This window comes from Schistocerca cancellata, chromosome 8 (assembly GCF_023864275.1).
Source record: "Schistocerca cancellata isolate TAMUIC-IGC-003103 chromosome 8, iqSchCanc2.1, whole genome shotgun sequence".
Taxonomy (NCBI): domain Eukaryota; kingdom Metazoa; phylum Arthropoda; class Insecta; order Orthoptera; family Acrididae; genus Schistocerca; species Schistocerca cancellata.
Window position 1 is genome coordinate 93,276,950 of NC_064633.1, and position 26,306 is coordinate 93,303,255.

General features: G+C 43.8%; 1 protein-coding gene across 1 annotated transcript; it reads right to left on the reverse strand.

The window, feature by feature from the left end:
* Positions 1–1,780: 1,780 nt before the first annotated feature.
* On the reverse strand, positions 1,781–25,224 carry LOC126094920 (myogenesis-regulating glycosidase-like). The gene is made up of 6 exons (XM_049909567.1): positions 25,200–25,224; positions 24,821–24,940; positions 18,220–19,208; positions 11,706–12,140; positions 5,948–6,104; positions 1,781–2,036 (listed from the first exon to the last, which is right to left on the reverse strand). The coding sequence occupies exons 1-6, from the start codon at positions 25,213–25,215 to the stop codon at positions 1,837–1,839; spliced, it is 1,917 nt and encodes a 638-aa protein (XP_049765524.1). The 5' UTR covers positions 25,216–25,224; the 3' UTR covers positions 1,781–1,836.
* Between the last annotated feature and the right edge of the window lie 1,082 nt (positions 25,225–26,306).

Sequence of the window (26,306 nt, forward strand, 5' to 3'; positions counted from 1 at the left end):
GGCAAGAATTGTTCATCTTTTGAAGCGATCCACGAATCGATCCAGTTTGTGATTTACTCATGAGGTCGGAAGTGTTGGTCACCCAGGCCGTGGGCCATTAATCTAAATAGGTGATAGTCAGAGGGAGAAATATCTGGAGAATACGGCGGGTGGGATAGGACTTCCCATTTTAACGTTTCCAAATACGTTTTGACCTCTTTTGCAACGTGGGGTCGAGCATTGTCGTGCTGCAAAATCACTTTATCGTGCCTCTCGCTGTATTGCGGTCGTTTGTCTTTTAATGCTCTGCTTAAACGCATTAATTGCGTTTGACAACGAGCACCTGTGATTGTTTCACTTGGTTTTAACACCTCATAGTACACGACGCCGAGCTGGTCCCACCAGATGCAGAGCATGATCTTGGAGCCGTGAATATTCGGTTTGGCCGTCGACGTGGAAGCATGGTCGTGATATTCCCATGATTTTTTGCTTTTAGGGTTATCGTAATGAACCCATTTTTCGTCCCCGGGCTCAATGCGACACAAAAATCCCTTCCGTTTTTGCCTCTGAAGCAACTGTTCACGACACACAAACGCCGTTCAACGTCTCTTAGTTTGAGCTTACACGGGATTCTTTCTGAATCATGCCCATGGCCTTGAGATGTTTTGAAATGGCTTGCTGTGTCACTCCCACTAATCTTGCAAATTCTTCTTGAATTTGGCGCGAGTCTTCACTCAACAATGTCTCCAATTCTGCATCTTCGAAAACATTTTCTGTTCCACCACCATTCCGGTCTATGATGTTAAAATCACCGTTCTTGAAGCGTTGAAACCACTCACATGTTCTTTCACTAATAGCGTCCTTACCATACGTACCTGAGAGCATTCGATGAGACTCAGCCGCTGTTTTCTTCATATTGAAACAAAACAGTAACACCTCCCGCAAACGACGAGAATTAGGCTCGTAAACTGACATTTTCAATCAAGAACAACTTAATGATGCAGACACAAATCGACTAATGTTTGTATGAGGTTATGTTGACCGAGGTCCAAGCTAACTGCTTGACGTCTGCGATCTGTTTCTTTCGACCGCTACTTACCGTTGTCGCCACCTATCGGCAAACGGCGGAAGCAAAGTTGTACACCTTGTACTCTATATACGATGTGATTGCTTCGCATCTTTAAATTTCAGATTTCTAAACAGAAAAGCTAGGTTAACAGACTGAGTCAAGCATGCTCACTGTACGTAACTTGGATAAATACGCTTTGTTACTTACATGTCAATGATGTCAGACCATAAGCTTGTCAGCAATTAGTAAGTTTGTGGAGTTCAATCAAGTGTTCATGTGTCCACTCTTATTGCGTTGCACAAAGCAAGCTACTTTTTTCCTTCACTTATTCTACTGCTTGAAGGAGTCTTAAGTTTATACAGAAGAGGCCATTTAATTCAAGGCAAGTTTCTGCACACATACTTCGACGTAATCTGAATTTTAAAAAAAGAGAGTAGGAGGCTTACAATTTAGGTGGATACCACTGTACGAAACACATTCCTTGACAATAACAAATCATGAATGGCGAGAAAGCTTTAGCACAGAAAAACCCAGTTAACATCTGTGGCACATCTAAAACACTGAATGTGAAACAAAGACAGTTATTGTGATAACAGTTTGTCATGCAGTATGGTTCAACTGCACCTACTTTGCGCTAACAGATGACGTGACTAGGTAAGTAACATGATTGACATAAGAGTGTCTTTATTGCTTTATTTATATTCTGAAACGTATTTTTTTTACATTTTATAATTCACTTCATTTAATTTGTACAACGACTGCACAGTATGCATCTTCAATCGGCGGCCTTATGCAGAGCTGACTCTGGTGAAGTAGGGCAGAGTGTTGAGCGGCGCAGGGTATTTGCGGAGCCAGGTGGGGCCTTCTATGACGGGGTGAGCTGGGTCCACCTCGTCCCTCCAGTTGCCCTTGGGCAGGTAGATGTCACGTGCAGTTGTGCTGTGGGTCACCACCGGCGCCACAAGGATATCCTCCCCCAGAAGGAACTCTGCAGACAGAGAGCACACAGTCAGGTACAACCAGGCAACCCACCACGCTGTCTCCTCAGCAAGTGGTCTGATGAAGTGAGAGGGAACAGATCAACTGTCAGCATCTCACATCAGCTGATTAGTGGCCCAAAAGTAAAATAACGCCTTAATTGGAGAATAGCTGATTGGCAAAGCATTCAACGATTATTGCATTCTTCAATTTATTATCTTCACTTAGTAACAACTCTTTTCGAGATGCTTAAATTTTTAAGTACTGTGGAGATAATAATGAGTATTCCATTTCTCTCTTGAGAGGACATGACGGCACATGAAGCGTCCACAAACAGAATCAGTCTTTTTGACATCGGTACTTCCTCTTGAAAACTATTTTTATTGTATCCTGAGAACCTGACTCACCCACACTCTTTGTATTTCCGTTTAGATATAGGACTACATTATAATAATATATTTTCAATAATTAAATCGCCTGTTATCTCCTAACGATTGAAATAAAATATCTTGGAATTTTGTTAAGTGTGATTCAAAACAGAACGAGACAAATTAAAGCTGTTAGATTTTTATGCATGAGAACAATTATGATGTGATGATGACATATACATTATAAATGGTTTACAAATTACCACCAAACATTTAAAATATGATGAATATATAGAGGGAGGTGATACGATTGTAAAAACTTGAAATGTAACGACAAAAAATACCATTGGAACTAAAAAACACGTAGTTAATGAAACAAGTCCACAAGATCATGTGCTCTACCAGAAAACACCCATCAACTTATAACTAATTAAGGAATTACGCAAGATCTTTCAAGGATATAGGAGTCTATGAACACAGCTATGTAAACTGAAACTGCTTCTTTTTACTGTAATAAATAGACAGCGAAGCACAATCGCTAAAAATGTCTTTTAGAAATTCAAGGAATGTCTTATTGTTACAAGAGAACTCAGTAAAGAAAAAATGACCAAAGAAAAGAAAACGTACATTTGAGAGAGTAATGAAAATGGCAGAAAATGTAAATGAAGAGTAGACCAAATGAAAAGTGCGTTCTTTTTAGACATATCACAGACATAAGGAGCCAATCAAAAGATGAATAATTATGAATGAAGAAACAGAAGACTGAGTTGCAAAGAAGAATGAAAAAATAAATGGAACAAAATAATAATAAATAACATAGCCAAAATAGAAATGTAGATACACAAATCAAGAAAGCTAAGACGGATTTAGAATAGGAGAGCAATTTCATATTTATTAGAGGAAAGATTTTCTGTATAAAATGGTGAAACCCCACAATAAAGAGAGAAAATATTATAAAAATGTAGGACAAATACAAAAGTGTGTTATTCTGTAACGGTAAGAAATTCAGGACGAAATAGTATATGAGAACGTGTGGAGCACATAGTACGACAATTACGAGAATTATAGAGACATGCCATTTCACAAATTAACATATAAAAATTGAAATAGAGTAGGAAAGTGATAAATTCATTCATTTCCGTAGGACCGACGTTGTATTTTCATTAAGAAGATAACATTACGAATGCAATTTGAAGAATAAATTAGATAACTGCTACATATGATATGCATTTATGAAGTAATGGACGAAGAGAAATTGCAACTAACTTATGGGAAAACTATGGGCATCCTTATGGCAGTGGGTGAATGTGAAACATGGATTATATTGAAAGAGAAAGAAATTAGGTGCTGTCAGAAAAGAGGTTCTTAGAAGGACAAAAGGACAGAGTAGATAACAAGGTTAAAGAACTGGAGAAACTACAACAGAAACGTAAATATAAAGTGCAGCAAAACTCGTACTGCTCTAGAGAACAAAGTTGTTAGATTATACAGATGAGATATACGGCTTCATACTCCTAAAAATATATTTATTAATATCAGACAGCCATAAAAGCCTGAACAAGGTACAAGTGTACAGCGAAAAACAACACTATTGTTAACAGTGTGCGAGGGCTATGGCAGGGCAGCTGAACTGTCCTCCAAACGAAGCAGCCCAGAAATGCTTCCAGTCATGGATTCAACATGGGAGAAGTGTGTTGCTAGCCAAAGACTGTACTTTTAACTGGATTAAGTTGAATTCCATGTAGGTTAATCACTTTGTTTATAGCAAAATTATTCACCGAATTTATTGATTACATCTCGTGCATAAAGTAAAAACGAGGATTACTTTAGATTACGGGATGTGTGACGTTTCCTCCATGCTGTACTATTTAATTCTCTCTGTGTTGTTATGAACTGTGTTCACACATCAGACACACAGCATGGAAATTTTCATGGCCTCTTTCAATCGTCAATATCAACCTAGTTTAAAGCAGTTTGGCAATCGTAGATATTCTTCCATTAGTCGAGAATGAGAGATATTCGTGTGTAACATCAGTGCACGGATTGGCTGTTTCAGGTTTTCGCGCCCCGTAAGTGTCGTGTAATTGAAGGTACAAAGGTATTGCGACATTGAACCTCATCAGATTGGTCGTCATGGGCTAGAATCTTTTTTTCACAGAAGTAGGCCTATTGTCTTTCACAGAGTCAGGTGTGAGTAATACCTTGGGCTGAAATTAATTCAGCATCGGGCAGCAGAGCAGGCGCGGGAGAGTGCAATTTGTATTTACAAATCTTTAACATATTGCAGCGCGTCAGCAACTGTGAAATGTACAGAAAATAAACAATTTTTTCAGCCTTCAGTTGCAAGATAATTTTTACTCGTTTACCTAGGTTTCGATTCCAGTAACGGAATCTTCGTCAGAACAAAAATTAAATTATTTTGAGAGCCATACACTGGCCATGTCACAGATTAAAAATTAAAACAATAAAGACGCATAATAATAAGATTATGTCTGTCGAAATTAAAACCATTAAGGCGAACGTAGACGGAGCTACGCCGGTCAGATATAAACTCCGAGCCGCTCACGTGTGGTCCTTATATCTGGCCGGCGTAGCTCCGTCTACGTTCACCTTAATGGTTTTAATTTCGACAGTCATAATCTTATGATTATGCGTCTTCATTGTTTTAATTTTTAATCTGTGACATGGCCAGTATTTGGCTCTCAAAATAATTTAATTTTTGTTCTGAATAAGATTCCATTACTGGAATCGAAACCTAGGTAAACGAGTAAAAATTATCTTGCAACTGAAGGCTGAAAAAACTGTTTATTTTCTGTACAATTTGTATTTGCAGGGGCACGTTGGTCAGAAGATGCGAAAGATAGCACAGTGAAGCGGCAGAAGCTACTTCTTGCTGAGACAAGCGTCCAGGCACACCAGTCGTGTGTAACGGTGAAACTACGACGTGTAACTCTTCCAGAAGTTTTTGAGAGATTACCATTTGCTCAGGATTTAATAAAGTGATAGGTTTGAATCTGTATGGTGTCGGCAATAGTTATTAAGTAACTGTTCTTAGATAGGAGAACCATTTTTTGTGAACTGTGTATCACTGTTCACTTCGTGTTCAGAGAGCCATAACTCTTAGTTGCAAAGTAGCTACGAGTGGCACATTGATTGGGATAATGAAATATGAAACACAATAAAATAGGTGAGTGATGCAGGTCGTGTGAAGTGGAACAGGTTTGTTCAATGTGGGGGAGAGTACTCAGTTTTATGCGTGCATTTTCTACATTGATTGTGTTTTATACTTCGTTTGGAATCTCCTTTGTTACCAATAATACAATATAATAAATTATTTATGTGACGTTTTACAATGAGTAATGTTCACATAAAATAGCAAAGTCAGAGACTACCACTGGTCAACAGCAGCATTAGATTCAGAAGCCAAATTACGCGGACAGGTAAAGCAAAAAAGCCGTATTAAGAGAAAAAAAACATTGGAGTCAAGACAGAAAGCAGAAGAGAGCCGGAAGCCTGAGCCAGTGGATGAGAAAGAGAGAGGCGTAGGCCGTACCTGAGTCGACGGTGAGTGCCGTGTCGTCGGTGGGGTCGAGCCACCAGAGGGGCAGGTTGACGGGGCTGCCGTCCTGCACCGTCTGCTTCATCAGCTCCACGATGCGCGGCGCGTACTGCACGTGCAGCGACGTCATGTTGCGGGCGATCTCAACCGTCTGCAGCACACACACACACACAGGCGCACACATCAGTTACAGGAGCGACAGATGAGTTGTCTTCGTGAAAGGAAACTCCTCAGTTTATTCACGGACAGTAATACGGTAGGGATACGGCCATACACTCGTAGATTTTTCATAGGACAAGGAAAGATGGCCCTCGAAACTATGGAGTTTTTGCTCCATAACAATATTCACAGCTCTACTTTATCATGTGTAAATTTTTCCAATCCTAGTGAGGTTATGATGGTATCCGAAAAATCACTGTATCTAAAAGGAAAATGACCTTTATCATGAAACTTGCAGAATGTGTGTGCCTCCTTTACGATCAACTTGTAGCTATATCGAAAGCAGCCCCCCTACCCCACTCCACTAGAGATGGGGGATCCGCTCTTGAACTAATTCATAGAGTTGAATCTTTCAAAGGAGTGAACAATCAGTGATTCAGAAAAAAAGAACGGTAGAGCCAAACGTTTCCCACGGCAGAGAGAGAGAGAGAGAGAGAGACGGAGCATATCAGCAGCACCTCTGCTGGTCACAGCACAGTGCACGCCACACAACACAGCCAGCGCCGGCCTCTGCCCTGCTTCTACCTTGGCTGCCTGCATTGTGCAGTGCCCCATTGGATTTTGTGTTTCACATATGCCGTGCCGTCTCTGTGCGTCGTCTGCCACGTGCAGTGTCTGGCGCAGCTTAACTTCGCATCGCGCTCTGTCGGCGATCGTTTCAGTCGCACGTCCTGCCCTCTGGGCAGTTGATGCGAGCAACAGGACAGAGAGCCACCTAGCGGATAACATAGGAACTACTTGCAACAACCTGCTCGCAAGGGAATGGACGATTTGTCTTGGAGCGGGTGAGTGGTGGCCGTTCACCGCTCCCCCCACCCTCGGAACTCACCCGCTCAACGCTCACCCCACCGTTCTCGACTCTAGCCAGAGCGTTGAGCAAAGCAACTCAGGTGTCACTCTGGTCTCTGCGGTCTTAGCTCATGCAGTAATACAGCTTGCGGCTCGACCTGCTCGACTCAGTGCTTCTGCATCGGAGTTCGTCTCTACTGGATATTGTTTTTCGTAGTAATACCGCTATGTATATTACATTATTATGTTATGTATACATCATTTGTTTTTATTTTATTTTTATTTGTTTAAACTGGTCAGATTAGGTTCCTGACGACTCCTCTTACTATAGGGTTTTTGTTATGGACACTCGAATTTACGCTTTAATTACGAGTGAACCGATAAACGTATCGCAAAATGTGATACACCAATATTTTCCTTGTTTCATTCTGCGTAAGGCTATATGCAGCACTTTCGTTTTACAGTCAAATTTATATTTTTTTTCTTATTCTGGTACGGATTTTGCGATTTTAGGCGTCTTCGGAAGGAAACGTTCACTTTAAAAATATATGGCTTGCGATGTATTTGTATGAGGTTAATGAAATTTTAATACATTATAGCTAATATATTGTTAATGTAAATCTCAGGTTACAATATTTTCCGATCACCCAAAAAACCACGATAGTGCAAAATAAATCAATAATCAAAAACTTTGTCATATCGTGGAAATTTCAATAAACAATACAAAATTCTTACTCATTGTCTGTGTTACTTCAAAATAGGATCAAATAAGGTCAAAATACAGGTATAGTACTGGAATAAACCAAGTTTAAAGGGCAATGTGCCTTCCATTTATTTTCTATTGTAAATGAGTGGTGAGTCATGAAAAAGAGCTAATTCATTTCAGGGAGTGAACAGTTCTGATCCGATCTCTGAAAAGAACAGTTTTGCCCATCTCTACACTCCACAAGCGTTTTGACAAAACGTATATCAGTAGAGTAGGCGAGTCAGTATCCAGATGCAAAGACATGTCCTGTACGTATGAGAACTCTGCGCCTTCCTAGTTACTCGTAGTAAAATAGATTCTTTAGTAGCTATTCCTACAGTCGTGGTGTCCTATATTACAGCTAATGCAAACTATGGGTACAGCATATGATATACAAGAAGCTGATAATCTGCAGCGTAGCAGCTGTTCATACACAGTCTACATCTACATCTACATTTATACTCCGCAAGCCACCCAACGGTGTGTGGCGGAGGGCACTTTACGTGCCACTGTCATTACCTCCCTTTCCTGTTCCAGTCGCGTATGGTTCGCGGGAAGAACGACTGCCGGAAAGCCTCTGTGCGCGCTCGAATCTCTCTAATTTTACATTCGTGATCTCCACGGGAGGTATAAGTAGGGGGAAGTAATATATTCGATACCTCATCCAGAAACGCACCCTCTCGAAACCTGGACAGCAAGCTACACCGCGATGCAGAGCGCCTCTCTTGCAGAGTCTGCCACTTGAGTTTCCTAAACATCTCCGTAACGCTATCACGCTTACCAAATAATCCTGTGACGAAACGCGCCGCTCTTCTTTAGATCTTCTCTATCTCCTCCGTCAACCCGACCTGGTACGGATCCCACACTGATGAGCAATACTCAAGTATAGGTCGAACGAGTGTTTTGTAAGCCACCTCCTTTGTTGATGGACTACATTTCCTAAGGACTCTCCCAATGAATCTCAACCTGGTACCCTCCTTATCAACAATTAATTTTATATGATCATTCCACTTCAAATCGTTCCACACACACACTCCCAGATATTTTACAGAAGTAACTGCTACCAGTGTTTGTTCCGCTATCATATAATCATACAATAAAGGATCCTTCTTTCTATGTATTCACAATACATTACATTTGTCTATGTTAAGGGTCAGTTGCCACTCCCTTCACCAAGTGCCTATCCGCTGCAGATCTTCCTGCATTTCGGTGCAATTTTCTAATGCTGCAACTTCTCTGTATACTACAGCATCATCCGCGAAAAGCCGCATGGAACTTCCGACACTATCTACTAGGTCATTTATATATATATATTGTGAAAAGCAATGGTCCCATAACACTCCCCTGTGGCACGCCAGAGGTTACTTTAACGTCTGTAGACGTCTCTCCATTGAGAACAACATGCTGTGTTCTGTCAGTGGACGAATAATAAGGAACATGAAAGGAGTGTTCTCCGAGAAAATGTGCGAAGGTTCAGCCCAGTGTACAGTGAGTACTGGTTGGTTGCCCACGAGCTATGAGAGTTATGGGATGTCGGTGAGGGAAATGCAAATATAGAAGAAGGGGCAGCTGCAGGTGTACGTGCAGCACAGTCCCGTGCTTTCCATTTGTACACGACCTGTGTTGCGGACACACTCTTGGTGATACCTACAGAGGACGTGCAGTGTAAACACCACACTAATTGGTGAAAAAGTTATAGCTTTGTCTTAATAGATAACTGCAACATGGTACTAAAATAAACAACGAAACACTGGGGACTTATAGCTCAAAAGTTGTTGTTACTGATTTTGTTGTTGTTTTGTTTTCCATAAGCTAGAAGACAGGAAAATCGAGTTGACGGTAGTGGCAGTGTTGCAGGCAGCCAGTTTTTTGGATCACATTTTCATTCACTCTTAGTTGATAATGGGTACGCCTCTCGTTCTGACTGGTTTCCAGTAGCTATGACATGAACGCAAAATTCGGTTATTTATGTTAGGCTCTGAAGGTCCTGATCTCGATACAGTGGTATCCAGTGAGTAACGGAACTGAGCTGCCTGCCATCCTGGCTGTGTCTTAGTGCTTTTAGTGGGCAATACATGAAACCTCACACGCTGACCACAGATGGTGGCCGGCCGGAGTGGCCGTGCGGTTCTAGGCGCTACAGTCTGAAACCGCGTGACCGCTACGGTCGCAGTTTCGAATCCTGCCTCGGGCATGGATGTGTGTGATGTCCTTAGGTTTGTTAGGTTTAAGTAGTTCTAAGTTCTAGGGAACTGATGACCACAGCAGTTAAGTCCCATAGTGCTCAGAGCCATTTGAACCATTTTTTTGAACAGATGGTGACAACAGACTAATGGTAGTCGTGAGTAACAACATGCGAGGAACAGTCTAATAAACGTAAACATAGTGCGTAGTGGGCTGTAATGTAATTTTATTCAATTGTGTGATTGGCCAATTTCGTGTAATTGTCGTTATCAAATTAGTTGATCACACAATTAATTAAAAATCAAATTGCAGCCTACTACAGACCATGTTTATGTTTATTAAACATCCGGAGGCTGCGGATCCCCACATTTCCTTTAACGAAGTCTTACGTACTGGCACCTGTTTTCCCTTGTAACGAACACAAAAATCTGTAAGAATACAAGAGAGGCATGATACACCTAAAGATATTTTATGAAATTTGTATACTGTCTAAGTTCTCTGTATTCCAATTACAAGGAGACATGCTGTAAGCTTTCAATGTCTAAAGTGGCACGTCAAATGCTACAATTATTGCTTTTCTTGTACCTAATCATAACAGAAACATATAAAGCTTCGCTAGTGCTTTCAAATCATAAACATTTGCTATTGTGTGTATGAAGAACGTGAAAGGGGAGGAATTCATTGAATAGTTCGTGTGTTGGGTGATTTTGGTAGTAGCTTCCACTCAAAACGAAACGACGGGTGACATATTGCTGTTATCCTTATTAGAATATTAGACACTACTGTCTATCTAAAGCATTGAGAGAAGGAAAATGGAATAAAAATTAATTCTAAAGTCGATAAGAGATCAGTAAGAGAAAGTTATGTCCAAATTCTGGACGCACTGGAACATGACAGCAGCACATCTTCAAGATCGCCAGTGTGAATTCAAATAAAAAGTTCGTAAATATGTGCTGTAGCTTCATAGTGGAGGGTATTTAGAAATAATAGCTAAGTAAAAGTGATGTGTTGGCAGATGTGCCAACACCTTGTAATTAGAGGAGGCCGAAATGCACGCTATAATCTAACGCAGACTGGCGTGAGGTCTGGAACAGGATACGTAATGAATGCTATAAAGAAAAGTACGTAGCTGCTGGAATACTTAACTTTAATCCATCATTTGTATACAGCATTCTTGATGATACAAGTGAGACTCTCTCTAGAAATGGTTATTGGCGCCTTGCTAGGTCGTAGCCATGGACTTAGCTGAAGGCTATTCCAACTGTCTCTCGGCAAATGAGAGAAAGGCTTCGTCAGTGTAGTCGCTAGCAAAGTCGTCGTACAACTGGGGGCGAGTGCTAGTCCGTCTCTGTAGACCTGCCGTGTGGTGGCGCTCGGTCTGCGATCACTGACAGTGGCGACACGCGGGTCCGACATGTACTAATGGACCGCGGCCGATTTAAAGCTACCACCTAACAAGTGTGGTGTCTGGCGGTGACACCACAAAAAGCATGCAATGTTACTCGTTCATTCCAGTGGGCAGGCTTACACTATCCCTTGACTTGCAGGTTACATCGTGAACTAGGTGATGGTGTATCTCTGCACGTGGTCTAAAATGACTTATTTTCGATTATAATTGTTATAAACCTAGTCCATGCTTGGTTCATTATCATGTGTCGTCGGATTTGGATTTTAATGAAGACAATGCAAAGATTTCACTGATAGAAAAAGACAAACATGGACCCTGTATCTGTGGTCATTCCAGGGGCAACGAACGTTGAATTTATAGAAAGACCGTCAAGTGAATGAGACGAGGGACTCTGGGACTGGACGCACCTCGTCGTCGAAGTCCCAGGGCGCGATGGACATCTGCAGCGCCGGCATGAAGACGGTGGCCTCCAGCCAGCGGATGTAGAGCTCCTTGTCGGGCCCGTTGCCGCTGTTGACGTTGCCGCCTATCATGTCGGGCAGCACGAACGGGTGGCCGACCACGTTCATGTGCAGCAGCGAGGGGATGAGCGTGCGCAGGCCGTTCTGGGCGCTCCAGCTGCTGTGCTTGTCGAACATGCGGAAGAAGACCGGCTGCTGCTGGCTGCGCACGCTGGACCGCACCTCGATCAGGGGGCCGAACTGGGACACCGTCCTCACGTAGTCGTCGGTGAAGCGCACCGGGTTCAGCTCGAGGGGCTCGATGGTCGACTCGTACGGCAGCCAGCTGGTCTCTCCGGCGTCGAACTTGAACGAGTCGATGCCGGTCGCCTTGTGCAGTGCCTGGAAACAAACAGTAAACAAGAAGTCCCTGGCCGAGGAGAAGACGTTAAATGTAACATGAGCAGAAACAGAAGGCGAATACCGAAACTGTATACTCAGTCGGAAATGTGGTTACTTGCCATTCGCAGACAATGCTTTTAGCAGTAGAGAAATCGAGGAATGAGTCACAGCCCGACACAAATTTGCGTCAAGCGCTTACCCATCTCTTGCTTCACAAATCTACATCTACATCTACATCTACATCCATACTCCGCAAGCCACCTGACGGTGTGTGGCGGAGGGTACCTTGAGTACCTCTATCGGTTCTCCCTTCTATTCCAGTCTCGTATTGTTCGTGGAAAGAAGGATTGTCGGTATGCCTCTGTGTGGGCTCTAATCTCTCTGATTTTATCCTCACGGTCTCTTCGCGAGATATACGTAGCAGGGACCAATATACTGCTTGACTCTTCGGTGAAGGTATGTTCTCGAAACTTTGACAAAAGGCCGTACCGAGCTACTGAGCGTCTCTCCTGTAGAGTCTTCCACTGGAGTTTATCTATCATCTCCGTAACGCTTTCGCGATTACTAAATGATCCTGTAACGAAGCGCGCTGCTCTCCGTTGGATCTTCTCTATATCTTCTTTCAATCCTATCTGGTACGGATCCCACACTGCTGAGCAGTATTCAAGCAGTGGGCGAACAAGCGTACTGTAACCTACTTCCTTTGTTTTCGGATTGCATTTCCTTAGGATTCTTCCAATGAATCTCAGTCTGGCATCTGCTTTACCGACGATCAACATTATATGATCATTCCATTTTAAATCACTCCTAATGCGTACTCCCAGACAATTTATGGTATTAACTGCTTCCAGTTGCTGACCTGCTATTTTGTAGCTAAATGATAAAGGATCTATCTTTCTGTGTATTCGCAGCACATTACACTTGTCTACATTGAGATTCAATTGCCATTCCCTGAACCATGCGTCAATTCCGCTGATTCTCCTGACCTTTGAAAGGTGGCCGGTATTTCGCCCCATTTCATTGCTTGACGTGAATTGCTGCACGCAACAACTTCCAAAAATCTGCAAATTTGTCAGTCGAGAGTATGTCTTGCATGATTGTCTTTGGTGTGGCACATGGTAGGGCTGTTGTACCGTCTCGCGAATTTCTTGGAGGTTGTGGTCAATCACGTCTTTTCCGACAGAAGCTGGAAAGCGTAATTTTTGCTCTAACACTGGTGGTTAACAGTCGGTGTTGTGTGCACGCAGATTCAAATCGTGTCACAAGGCACTTGAACTGGTGAGATCAAATGATGCTCTTCCTCATAGAAAACGCATTTGCATTGTAATTTTTCGATTAATTTCACTCTACTTCGAATGTATCTTTCACGTGTGATGTATTCATTCATTTCACTGACAACTCGGTTTGCAGAAGTGTTTGGTCTTTGTACCCATGTTGAAGAGGATCTTCATCCAATCTTTCATCATTCATTCCTGTATAATGCTGATGTATGCTCTCTCATATAGAAGCAGGTCATTTACATGTGACACGTTTTGCTGAGCATTATCGTCAACTGTTAAGATGAATGTTTTAGATAGTTGTCCTTCATTGTGGAACTGAAGCCCACGTTTACGAATAACAACCCAGTTGTTTCTGTGCCACTTACACTGTTTCAGGAAACATAGTGAAACTAAAACAGATCTCGATCAACTCTACATTTTTTTCCAGGGTTTGTTATTTCCGTCATTTCCCTTTTCTTCACTTACTATTTGAATTATATTTTTAAGCTTACAACGCGTCGTACTATCCATATTATAATGTGTTCAAATGAACTTTCTACCGAAAAGTCTCTCGATAGAATCTGGGTAAACTGAACACTTGTAATTTTCAGTCCCATGAATTAAGTCGACAAGCAGCATACCCAGTGAGTGCATGCGGTGGCTTTCCTTAATTCGGAATAAGATAGCGTCTCTACAAAGCCGAATGCCATGATTATAATTTATAGTAACCTGACTATTTTTTTTAATTGACCCTGTAACCTGAATTGCTATAGGATATCATATATATACAGATTGCACTCACATGTGCATCGCACAGATGATTCCAATGTGGAAGGATCCAGTTATTTTGATGTTATCAGACCAAGCTGTGCATTTTAAAGGACAGGTAAATTTCAGTTAGCCTTCCCTGCAGAATATTTCCGCTAACAAGTGAAAAAAATTATAATGTTAAACTGATGCTCATTCCAGGGAGAAGGGATTGCCTTTATCCTGTAATGTGGCTACGCAAGTGATACTCATCACCGCAAAACGATCCTCTGTAAACAATGATCTCTGTAATCACCAATCCAATTATGTTTCAGTTTCATCTTGAGTGCCACCAACTAATGAATGATAATATAGGTCAGAACTATTCTTCCGACTTTCATAAATTTAACGTGTGTTAAATCTAGTTTCCAGGCTATATGTAAGATCGTCAAGATAATGGCAGATTTTGTAACCTGTGGGCCAGTGCAGTGTTCGTATAATTTACAATAGTGTATAATAAAGTGCAGCTGTGGAACTGGACAGATACCCATTCAGGTGCCCTCTGTCAGAATCTCTGTATAACCATCCATACGATCGTGGTTTCCACACAACCTCCGAATTATCTGACAAGCTGCAGATACAGTGTGACTGGTTGTAGCAACGGAAGCGAACTGCCGAAGATCACAGTGAACTTATGTTGGTTTTAAGAATTGACACAAACAGTGTCGACCCTAAAAACATTTATTTCTATGGTAAGCGGATTAGGTCACTACGAACGTTGACTTTCATGGAATTACAGCACCCGCTCCATTCACCGCCATTGCCTACCATCACTATCATGGTATGGGGGTCTGAGTATGCTCAAAAACTGACTGAAACTGGTTACCACCGAAATAAATGTTTTAGGGTCGACCTTGTTTGTGTCGATTTGTAAAGTACTTTTAACGAGAACGCTGTTTCTCCACGAGAAATGCTCTCAAATATTTCTAATGTTGATTGTTCTATGACTGAGAAAGTGCTGAAGTAACGCAGCAATTTAGTGCTGCATCTGTCTACATGCCATGTGGCAGCAGCAAGAGAACAAATTCTGATGTATTTTAACAAGTCATTGAACCCGATGACTCAAACGCCACTCTCTTGTGATTTGTGGTTGCAATAGAGTTTACTAGTAGGAAATCAGAAGGAGAATACACTTTAGTGCCATTGATGACTGCGATGATTCCCTTTCTCTGAGGTCAGGCATAATTTGAAGTAAAGTCATTAATACATGAACAGTGAGTAAATGTAAGAATGTGCTTTGAAATAGCATCAAAGCAGTTTTATGGGTATGGGAAAACAAAAGCATCCCTTCCTGCTACGTACTCTGATCAAATGTATCAGACACCTATAAATGTACATTAATCTGGAGTGTGTCCACACTCGCGTTTATGATGGCTCGAGCTCTGCTGGTGATACTTTCAATGAGGGCCCGATTATCTTTTGGGAAATGGAAGCCGCTTGTTGCTCAAGAGCAGGAAGTGAAGAAGGTAGTGATGCCTGACCCAGGGATGTCGACGTTCTAACTCAATCCGAAGATGTTTCACTGGGTTCACGTGTGGACTCTGGATGGGACAGTCAATTTCAGAAATATTATTGTCCAATAGCATAGTGCATTGTCATGTGCTCCAAACAGTCATCGTTCCTCTGGCATACACTGTGCAGAATGGTGCAAATTGTTTTCATATCCTTCAAAATTTATCTTTTTTTTAAGCGTACTAAGGACACTACATCATATCCGTGAAAAAATCCTGCATACAGGAACATCACTTCCTACACAGTTCACTTTTAGCTCTACACATAATGGCATGTAACATTATCCAGGTGTTCGCGAAATCCAGACTCGATCGATGGAATTGCCAAAGGCTATATTGTGGTTAAGCACTAATAATCACTCGTTTCCAGCCATCTACTGTCCAGTGGCACCGCTATTTACACCACCTCAAGCATCACTTAGCACTGGATACAGAAATGTGACTTATGAGGAGGTGCTCGACCATTGTACCACGTTCTTTTCAACTCCATATGCACGATCATTCTGCTAGTAGGATCGCTATTAGCACTTTAGAACTCAGCAGTCATCGCTTCCGCTGATTTGAAGCATCCTTCACATTGCTCTACAGTCCGTGCCCGTCAGAACACGAGGTATGACTGGTCTTATTTTAGCTGTGATTCTTCCTTCGGGTTTCCACTTCAGGATCACATCACCAAGAACCCACTTTGGCAGCTAGAAAGGCTGAAATCTCAGTGATGAATAGCGACATCCAATGACCAGTCCACGTTCGAAGTCACACAGCTCTCCAGATAGACCTGTCCTTGCTGTTCTACCAAATACACAGCATTCCTCCCGTCCTTCCACACCGGCGGATCTCCGTCTCAAGACATCTAGGGGGCAATTCGTCACTGCGTAGGGGTTCCCGGACGCTTCCCATTGGGTAATGTACTGTCATTTTTAATTTGCTACATTAAACGAAGTGCATAGCAGCACTGGCTGTGGAACAGGAAGGTGCAACGGGGCGTCATTCAACTCATCTTCAAGGTGACATTGTAGTTTAAGATCAGTGCTCGCTTAAGTACATAGTTTCTTTGCTCCTACGCACTCTTTTATGCACCAGTAGCTTTCGTTTACACAAGATCTGACATTTTCACATCGCCTGGAGGAGACTGATATTACTAAAGCAGTTTAAATGTTATTTTCTTAATTCTATGACAATTACGTTTATCTTTGAAAATGACCGTTTTCGCCCTCTCGAGACCCAGTTGCTGAAAAAAGGACCATATGTTGTCATTCACATGGTGAACCTGAGTAGCAACTGGATATGGAAATGGCGAAGCGGGTCGCCTATAAAGGTAATTGTGATCGTGCTGAAAAAAAAAAAAAAAAAATATATATATATATATATATATATATATATATATATATCAACACGATCACAATTAGCTTTATAGGCGACCGGCTTCGCCATCTTCATATCCAGTTGCTACCCAGGTTTACCATGTGAATGACAACATATGGTCCTTTCTATAGCAACTGGGTCTCGAGAGGGCGAAAAGTGCGTGCGGAAGGGATCTTTCTGCAATTAAATTTTTACTCTGCAGTGGACTCGAATCTGAACTCATGGTTTGTGTGTAATGTGCTGGCACCGACAAACGATCCATACAGACTGGAGCTGAGGAGCACGTGTGGAAAGCTCATTCGGGAAGGTGAAGGACAGAGGTTTCCATCGAATTCCGCCAGGTCATACAGTTTTAACCTGCAAACAGTAAGTCTAATTCTGTAAAGTTAACACGAATTTTCATGCTACGATCCTCCTTTCGGAATTATTTAAGATTTATTCTAAGTCACAATAACGTAACACAAGCCGTATAATTTTACCGATTTAACGTAATGTGTCTCAAATTGAAAATAACGCAATAATGATCTTGGATAAACTACAATATATTTAACAACAGGCCGAAAATTTTGTGCAAGCTTGGTGTGCTGATTAATATACTGAAGAAGTAAATGTCAATCAAGATGTTTTTGTCTTTCTCTTTCTCTCTTTCTCTTTCTCTTGTTTTCCTCTAGCTCTTGTTTTTCTCTTCCTCTTTCTCTTTCATTTTAAATAGGAGTCTCCACAATCAAGAACCCGTATTACGTTTTGCTAACGAAGGACGAATTGAGCGATATAGTACAAGGTGTAGTAGGCTTATTTCTTTCCGTTTCATCAACATAGAATCCTTCAGAGCAGTCACCGAGTTTGTATGGAGAGGGGCATTCTGCTTCAACCTCAAAATCCCATGAATGTGAGACCTATCATACGTAGCCTAACAATCGTGTTTCTGTGTCCTGCCATCACACTGGAAGTTTACAGCTGGCTCAAAAAAAAGGAGAGCTGTTTCTCTTCTTTTACCCCAGTTTACTACGGCTTTTCTATTTGGGCTGTTGCGAGTTTTCGCCAGTTAAACGCCCTTATTTAGAATGCAGGTAACGCAGCAGTGCAATGCTGTAGAGCAGATATCCCTGAGAAGAGATATTCCAAGGCTGAAGCACTCACCCAGACTCTGCACGCCCACCAAGCTGCTGCCTCGGAGTTGGTGAAGTCGATGACGCCGCCCACACCTCTCCACCACTGGGTGTCGACCGTGCCGTTGGCGCTGGTGACGAAGTATCCGCTGGCCAGTGCCTGCGAGTAGTAGGGCTCGCAGTCCTGGTTCACAAACGGGTGCACCCACAGGGTGACGCGGTAGCCCAGCTTGTGGAGGTCGTCGACCATCGTCTTCACGTCGGGGAACTTGTCTGTGTCGAAGGTGAGACTGCCGTAGCAGCTCTCCCAGTAGTCGTCCACCTGCAGCTGGCTCTCGTTGAAGCCGTGGGCGATGATGTCTGCGGCGATCTGCCTCACCGTCGCGTCGTCGATGTCCTTCTTGTGGCGGGCCCACGTCGACCAGACGGGGTGCGTGGCCATGCGCTCGTCTGGGATTGCTTCCGGCTTGCCGAGGAAGTTCTCGATTGCGTATTCGTGCGCCTGCTTCACGTTATCGTACGTGCACAGGTCGAATTCCAAAACGTTGCCTTGTCGTCGTGTGGGGTAGGGATCGGCGTTCTCCGCAATGAAACACAGCGCATCCTTCGAGTCGTTCGTATTTTGTTCTACGAAAAGCGGTACGTACGGCGGGACGTGGACGAATCTGCCGTCGGAGAACAGCCAGTAGCGGACGGCGATGCCCACTTTGTCTTCCTTCTTGGGGACGTAGGAGAAGTGGTCGAACACGTCGGACTCTGCGGGCCAGGTCTGCTGGGCCTTCTGGATTCCGCCGTAGATGTGGGCGCCCCGGTGGCTGAGGCAGCCTCTGATGGACCTCGTGGAAGACTTGGCCGACACCTTGATGTCGAGGCAGCGGTCGTCCAGAGTCCTGTGGCGGACGGCCATGCTGGAGTCGGTGAACTGCAGGCAGTCCTCGTCGGAGCGGCCGTCCTCACACGCCATGGGGGCGGACCCGTCGCTCGGCGCCGTGACGTAGCCCACCTCCTCCTCCTTGCCGTCTGGAACAGGCGGGTCGCCACCGTTGTGCAGTCGTCTTTAAAAGTACTAGTTTACAGCGAACTAGCGGTAGCCCAAATACAAACAGCAACACGTGCAAAATTTTTTACATTATCACTTAACCTTAAATGCGAGAAATAAACTCCTGGAAATTGAAATAAGAACACCGTGAATTCATTGTCCCAGGAAGGGGAAACTTTATTGACACATTCCTGGGGCAGATACATCACATGATCACACTGACAGAACCACAGGCACATAGACACAGGCAACAGAGCATGCACAATGTCGGCACTAGTACAGTGTATAGCCACCTTTCGCAGCAATGCAGGCTGCTATTCTCCCATGGAGACGATCGTAGAGATGCTGGATGTAGTCCTGTGGAACGGCTTGCCATGCCATTTCCACCTGGCGCCTCAGTTGGACCAGCGTTCGTGCTGGACGTGCAGACCGCGTGAGACGACGCTTCATCCAGTCCCAAACATGCTCAATGGGGGACAGATCCGGAGATCTTGCTGGCCAGGGTAGTTGACTTACACCTTCTAGAGCACGTTGGGTGGCACGGGATACATGCGGACGTTCATTGTCCTGTTGGAACAGCAAGTTCCCTTGCCGGTCTAGGAATGGTAGAACGATGGGTTCGATGACGGTTTGGATGTACCGTGCACTATTCAGTGTCCCCTCGACGATCACCAGTGGTGTACGGCCAGTGTAGGAGATCGCTCCCCATACCATGATGCCGGGTGTTGGCCCTGTGTGCCTCGGTCGTATGCAGTCCTGATTGTGGCGCTCACCTGCACGGCGCCAAACACGCATACGACCATCATTGGCACCAAGGCAGAAGCGACTCTCATCGCTGAAGACGACACGTCTCCATTCGTCCCTCCATTCACGCCTGTCGCGACACCACTGGAGGCGGGCTGCACGATGTTGGGGCGTGAGCGGAAGACGGCCTAACGGTGTGCGGGACCGTAGCCCAGCTTCATGGAGACGGTTGCGAATGGTCCTCGCCGATACCCCAGGAGCTACAATGTCCCTAATTTGCTGGGAAGTGGCGGTGCGGTCCCCTACGGCACTGCGTAGGATCCTACGGTCTTGGCGTGCATCCGTGCGTCGCTGCGGTCCGGTCCCAGGTCGACGGGCACGTGCACCTTCCGCCGACCACTGGCGACAACATCGATGTACTGTGGAGACCTCACGCCCCACGTGTTGAGCAATTCGGCGGTACGTCCACCCGGCCTCCCGCATGCCCACTATACGCCCTCGCTCAAAGTCCGTCAACTGCACATACGGTTCACGTCCACGCTGTCGCGGCATGCTACCAGTGTTAAAGACTGCGATGGAGCTCCGTATGCCACGGCAAACTGGCTGACACTGACGGCGGCGGTGCACAAATGCTGCGCAGCTAGCGCCATTCGACGGCCAACACCGCGGTTCCTGGTGTGTCCGCTGTGCCGTGCGTGTGATCATTGCTTGTACAACCCTCTCGCAGTGTCCGGAGCAAGTATGGTGGGTCTGACACACCGGTGTCAATGTGTTCTTTTTTCCATTTCCAGGAGTGTAGAAATTGGAGAACGTCACCTCCAAATACGTTCGAATGTCATAAAACTACAGTTATTATGTTGCACGTATTAAACTACGTATTAATTTCCCGAATAGATGTACGTGCTGCTCTCCGTGGAACTGACGCTAGATCACGACAATTAAGCTAACCTTCAGTACCTCACATTCGATCTTCCTGGTTTGTTTTTTTCACTACAAACGCCTTGAGGTGACAGCTGTGAGGTAATAACCACTTCTTCATTAAGTGTTAGTGACAATGTTTCCGTTCTTTATGTAAGTCGGTTACTCTGCAATGATGTCACGTTCACTGGTAAGAAATGAAAAAAATTATATTTATGATATTAAAGTTTCGTTTTCGCCACTTGAAATCCTCTCGTTCGTAACTAGCTACTGACTGCAACATCATATGCCACAACGCCTCAACCATTCCCCTCTGGTTCCCTGAAGTTACCAAAACGCTCACATAGTGTTGTGTTCCACATAAGGTTAGTCAGTCCAAATTTTGGTGGTGGAAAGGAATTTCATGACCGTTATCAACATGGAAATAGAAACTATCGTGGCGCTTATTTCGTACTGTCTCCGTCATCCTGGGATAAAACTGAAAACCTAAAATCTGTGTTGCTGTGTGCACCCTCGATGGTTAAAGCTCGTCTCATCTTCACACGATAAATTCTACAATAGCTGTTTTCTTAGGTTCTGTCTGTCTTAATGCGCCCTTCTCCTTTCTGTTTCTTATGTAAGATAAAGCCTGTTATCCACTCAATACAGAATAAGATAACGTTTTGATTTCATTAAGAATTTGTGATTACTACGGTCAAATACTTTAGATGAGTCATGGAAAGTACTACGTGCTAAGAATGTTGTCATTTAGGCATTTTATTATGTAATTAATAGTTTGAAAAGAACAGTTTAATAGAGGAAACCATCATCAGTGGAAACAAATTAATTAATTTACTTTTGTGACATAATTGTGAAAATGTTGTGGAACATTTAATTTCATCCAATATCATTAGATTTGGCAGACGCCGTAAATGCCACAGTTGGTTCCTAACGTGTGGTACTACGAAAAGCACCCTCTGTCATGGGCTCCATACTGGTTTACAAGAAACGGATGTAGTGGCAGCATATCATTCTATTAAATCGTTTCAGCATGGATTGTTTAAACCAGAAAGGGATGTAGTAGAGTAATATTTGTGAAACTGGCTATTAAAATTCACTGAAATTTTCTACAAATTCATTAAATTCGTGATTAACGTCTGTCAACATGTGAACATCGTTCCACATTTAATTGTGATTTAGGAATTTTTATTTATGCTACTGCGAAAAGCCTCCAAACAGGCGTTTTACGAAGAGTGAATGTTTATTTTTTTGATTATGTCGTCACATAAAAATCTCTCTCCCCAGTTATGTGGAAGGTAAAATTCACAGTAGAGTGAAATTTATGAGTGTTTAGTACCATTTCCAGGTAACCTCTCTGGGTGATAGTTACCATAAATGGAAAACAGATTGCTCTCGAACTCTAGCTATTATGAAGTACAATTAATACTTGTCCCACTTTCACAGTTAATGCCCTTTTCGCAACACATCGTTGAAATGCTAGGCGGGAAGTAAATCCTTGTTGTACCCTGTCAGTTATCTGGTAGTTCACATGAGGATAATTTTTGCAATTTTCTGTCACGTAAGGTCACTTGCCTCAAAATATTAGACGACCAGACTAGTCTGTAGTACAACTGCCCCTACAGTAAAGGATTAAATACTGCAATTGCCAGTGTCAGAAGACGATTCTGAAAACCACATAGGTATTGGACGTACAGAGTTAAATGTACACTGCTGCCTGAAGTACGGCTAAAACCCTCAGACTTGAGTCAAACTGGGCAGGTGGTTGTGGCCGGCTATTGGAATCCACATCTAGCCATGCAGATACTATTTTCTGTCGTTTCCCTAGACATCAGTGCAAATGTCAGTACGATTCCTATGAAAATAACACAATTAAGTTCTTTCCCTATTCTTCCTCAATGTGCAACGGCCTTCCCGCAGTGGTAACAACGGTACCCGTCAGATCACAGAAGTTAAACGGTTTCGGGCTTAGCATGGGTGACTGCCCAGGTCAGCAGAGTGCTGTTCGCAGGTGCGGTGAATCAGGCCTTGTGAGGCCAATTAGGGAGCTACTTTGTTGAGGACGTAGCGGTTCTGGTCGCCGAAACAGACAACGGGAAAGCAGTGTACTGACCATATACTCTTCCATAGACACAGCCAGTGACGTCTGTGAGCTCAGGACGAAAGGGTGGACGGTTGGTACCGTCGAGCCTTCAAGGCCTGTTCGGACGTAGTTTTCTATGCTTCTTCAACCTAAGTATACTACTGGCCATTAAAATTGCTACAGCACGAAGATGACGTGCTACAGACGCGAAATTTAACCGACAGGAAGAATGTGCTGTGATATGCAAATGATTAGCTTTTCAGAGCATTCACACGAAGTTGGCGCCTGTGGCGACACCTACAACGTGCTGACACGAGGAAAGTTCCCAACCGATTTCTCATACACAAAGAGCAGTTGACCGGCGTTGCCTGGTGAAGCGTTGTGATGCCTCGTGCAAGGAGGAGAAATGCGTACCATCACGTTTCCGACTTTGATAAAGGTCGGATTGTAACCTAACGCGATTGCGGTTTATCGTATCGCGATATTGCTGCTGATCGCGTTGGTCGAGATCCAATGACTGTTAGCAGAATATGGAATCGGTGGGTTCAGGAGGGTAATACGGAACGGCGTGCTGGATCCCAACGGCCTCGTATCACTAGCAGTCGAGATGGCAGGAACTTATCCGCATGGCTGTAACGGATCGTGCAACCACGACTCTATCCCTGAGTCAACAACCATCTGCACGAACAGGTCGACGACGTTTGCAGCAGCATGGACTATCAGCTCGGAGGCCATGGCTGCGGTTACCCTTGAAGCTGCATCACAGACAGGAACGTCTGCGATGGTGTACTCAACGACGAACCTGGGTGCACGAATGGCAAAACGTCAGTTTTGCGGATGAATCCAGGTTCTGTTTACAGCATCATGACGGTCGCATCCGTGTTTGGTGACATCGCGGTGAACGCACATTGGAAGCGTGTATTCGTCTTCGCCATACTGGCGTGTCACCAGGCGTGATGGTATTGGGTGCCATTGGTTACACGTCTCGGTCACCTCTTGTTCGCATTGATGGCACTTTGAATAGTGGACGTTGCATTACAGATGTGTTACGACCCGTGGCTCTACCCTTCATTCGATCCCTGCAAAACCATACATTTCAGCAGGATAATGCATGACCGCATGTTGTGGGTCCTCTATGGGCCTTTCTGGATACAGAAAATTTTCGACTGCTGCCCTGGCCAGCACAATCTCCAGATCTCTCACCAATTGAAAACGTCTGGTCAATGGTGGCCGAGCAACTGACTCGTCATAATACGCCAGTCACTACTCTTGATGAACTGTGGTATCGTGTTGAAGCTGCATGTGCAGCTGTACCTGTACACGCCATCCAAGGTCTGTTTGATTCAATGCCCAGACATATCAAAGCTGTTATTACGGCCAGAGGTGGTTGTTCTGGGTACTGATTTCTCAGGACCTATGCACCCAAACTGCGTGAAAATGTAATCACATGTCAGTTCTAGTATAATATATTTGTCCAATGAATAACCTTTTATCATGTGCGCTTCTTCTTGGTGTAGCAATGTTAATGATCAGTAGTGTATGCTTACTCCATGTCTCTAATGACCTCATAACTGGTGGTTCATTAAACACCAATCTTTCTTTCTTCCTTACGTCTTTCGTATGAACTCACTGCCTGATGGGACAAGAAATTCTCATCTTCATACCTTCCTTCCAACCCTCTGCGATTTAGTCCACCTACTGTCGTTGGCAAATGCGTGCAACAATGTCGGCAGGTGTGTGTGAAAATTTTTGAGAATGACACATGACAGAAAGGCGGCGTCAAGTGAGAGCACCAGCGGGGCGGGGGGGGGGGGTAGGAGGGGGAGGGTGACCAGCCGCCTGCCGGCTCACCTTCTGTCAGCAAGATGACGAGGCGGCCACTGGTTTGGTCGTAGCGGGTGCTGAGGCTGGCCGAGGCCGCGGCGTAGGCCACCAGCGCCCCCAGCAGCAGCAGTGACGTCACACACGAAGCTGCAAACAAAAAAAAACGCGGCACCGTTAGTTGAAGTCTACAACTGCATAAGGCGCCAGTTCGTACTACAGCACACCAGTCATCGTAACAATAGGGAGCAGCCAAATACGCAGACCACTCATCCTCGCAGGTGATCCAGTCAATTAGGCAAAGAACAAGAACGTTACGTCTGACAACACAAACTTTTAAATGACAAAGAAGACCATAAATTAACATAATTTCGATAAAGACCAAGCGACAAAGTTTCAAGAGACTTACCTTTATGCATTCCCATACGTGCTGAGCAGTGCTGTACAACTAATGTGCATTCCCCTTGCTCGAGTCTGCATATATAGGCAGCTCTTATCTTTTCACATCTGTAATGATTACTGTAACAGCTACTTAGCTCGCAGTAATCACAATTACTATCAGGCAATCAAACGAAAGTCTACATCAAGACATCGGATTAATCGAATTCCATTTCTTTTTTTTTGCCTTTGGATAACTTATCTGCATTTTCAATAACCTAGCGAAAATTAACATCATCAATTATTAACGAAGAGCTTCAAAGTCAAGTATGCATGGTTTCACCTGCCTTTGTTCCCACGTAACTGTATCTTTCTTGGTAAAACAATATCTTCGATTAGGATAAATACAAGAAACTACATTATAGATGTTGTTAACACTCGATCTGTCTCTATAAAACATATAGAGAGGAAGCCTCCTGGTAGAATTTTAGAGTTTAATCATTGTCAGCACTTTGATTCTGGATCGTGAAGGAAGCTTGTGCAGGGTGTTGCAAAAAGGTATGGCCAAACTTTCAGGAAACATTCCTCACACACAAAGAAAGAAAATATGTTATGTGGACACGTGTCCGGAAACGCTTACTTTCCATGTTAGAGATCATTTTATTACTTCTCTTCAAATCACATTAATCATTGAATGGAAAGACACAGCAACACAACGTACCAGCGTGACTTCAAACACTTTGTTACAGGAAATGTTCAAAATGTCCTCCGTTAGCGAGGATACATGCATCCACCCTCCATCGCGTGGAATCCCTGATGCGCTGATGCAACCCTGGAGAATGGCGTATTGTATCACAGCCGTCCACAATACGAGCACGAAGAGTCTCTACATTTGATACCGGGGTTGCGTAGACAAGAGTTTTAAAATGCCCCCATAAATGAAAGTCAAGAGGGTTGAGGTCAGGAGAGCGTGGAATTGGTCCGCGTCTACCAATACATCGGTCACCGAATCTATTGTTGAGAAGCGTACGAACACTTCGACTGAAATGTGCAGGATCTCCATCGTGCATGAACCACATGTTGTGTCGTACTTGTAAAGGCACATGTTCTAGCAGCACAGGTAGAGTATCCAGTATGA

Bases quoted from the DNA above. Each gene is read 5' to 3' on its own strand.
- LOC126094920 (XM_049909567.1), bottom strand. The intron at 12,141-18,219 runs GTGAGTGCTTCA...GTTTGTTTCCAG, and splicing joins GGTGGGCGTGCAGAGTCTGG to GCACTGCACAAGGCGACCGG. The intron at 6,105-11,705 runs GTGCGTCCAGTC...TGTGTGCTGCAG, and splicing joins CCTGGGACTTCGACGACGAG to ACGGTTGAGATCGCCCGCAA.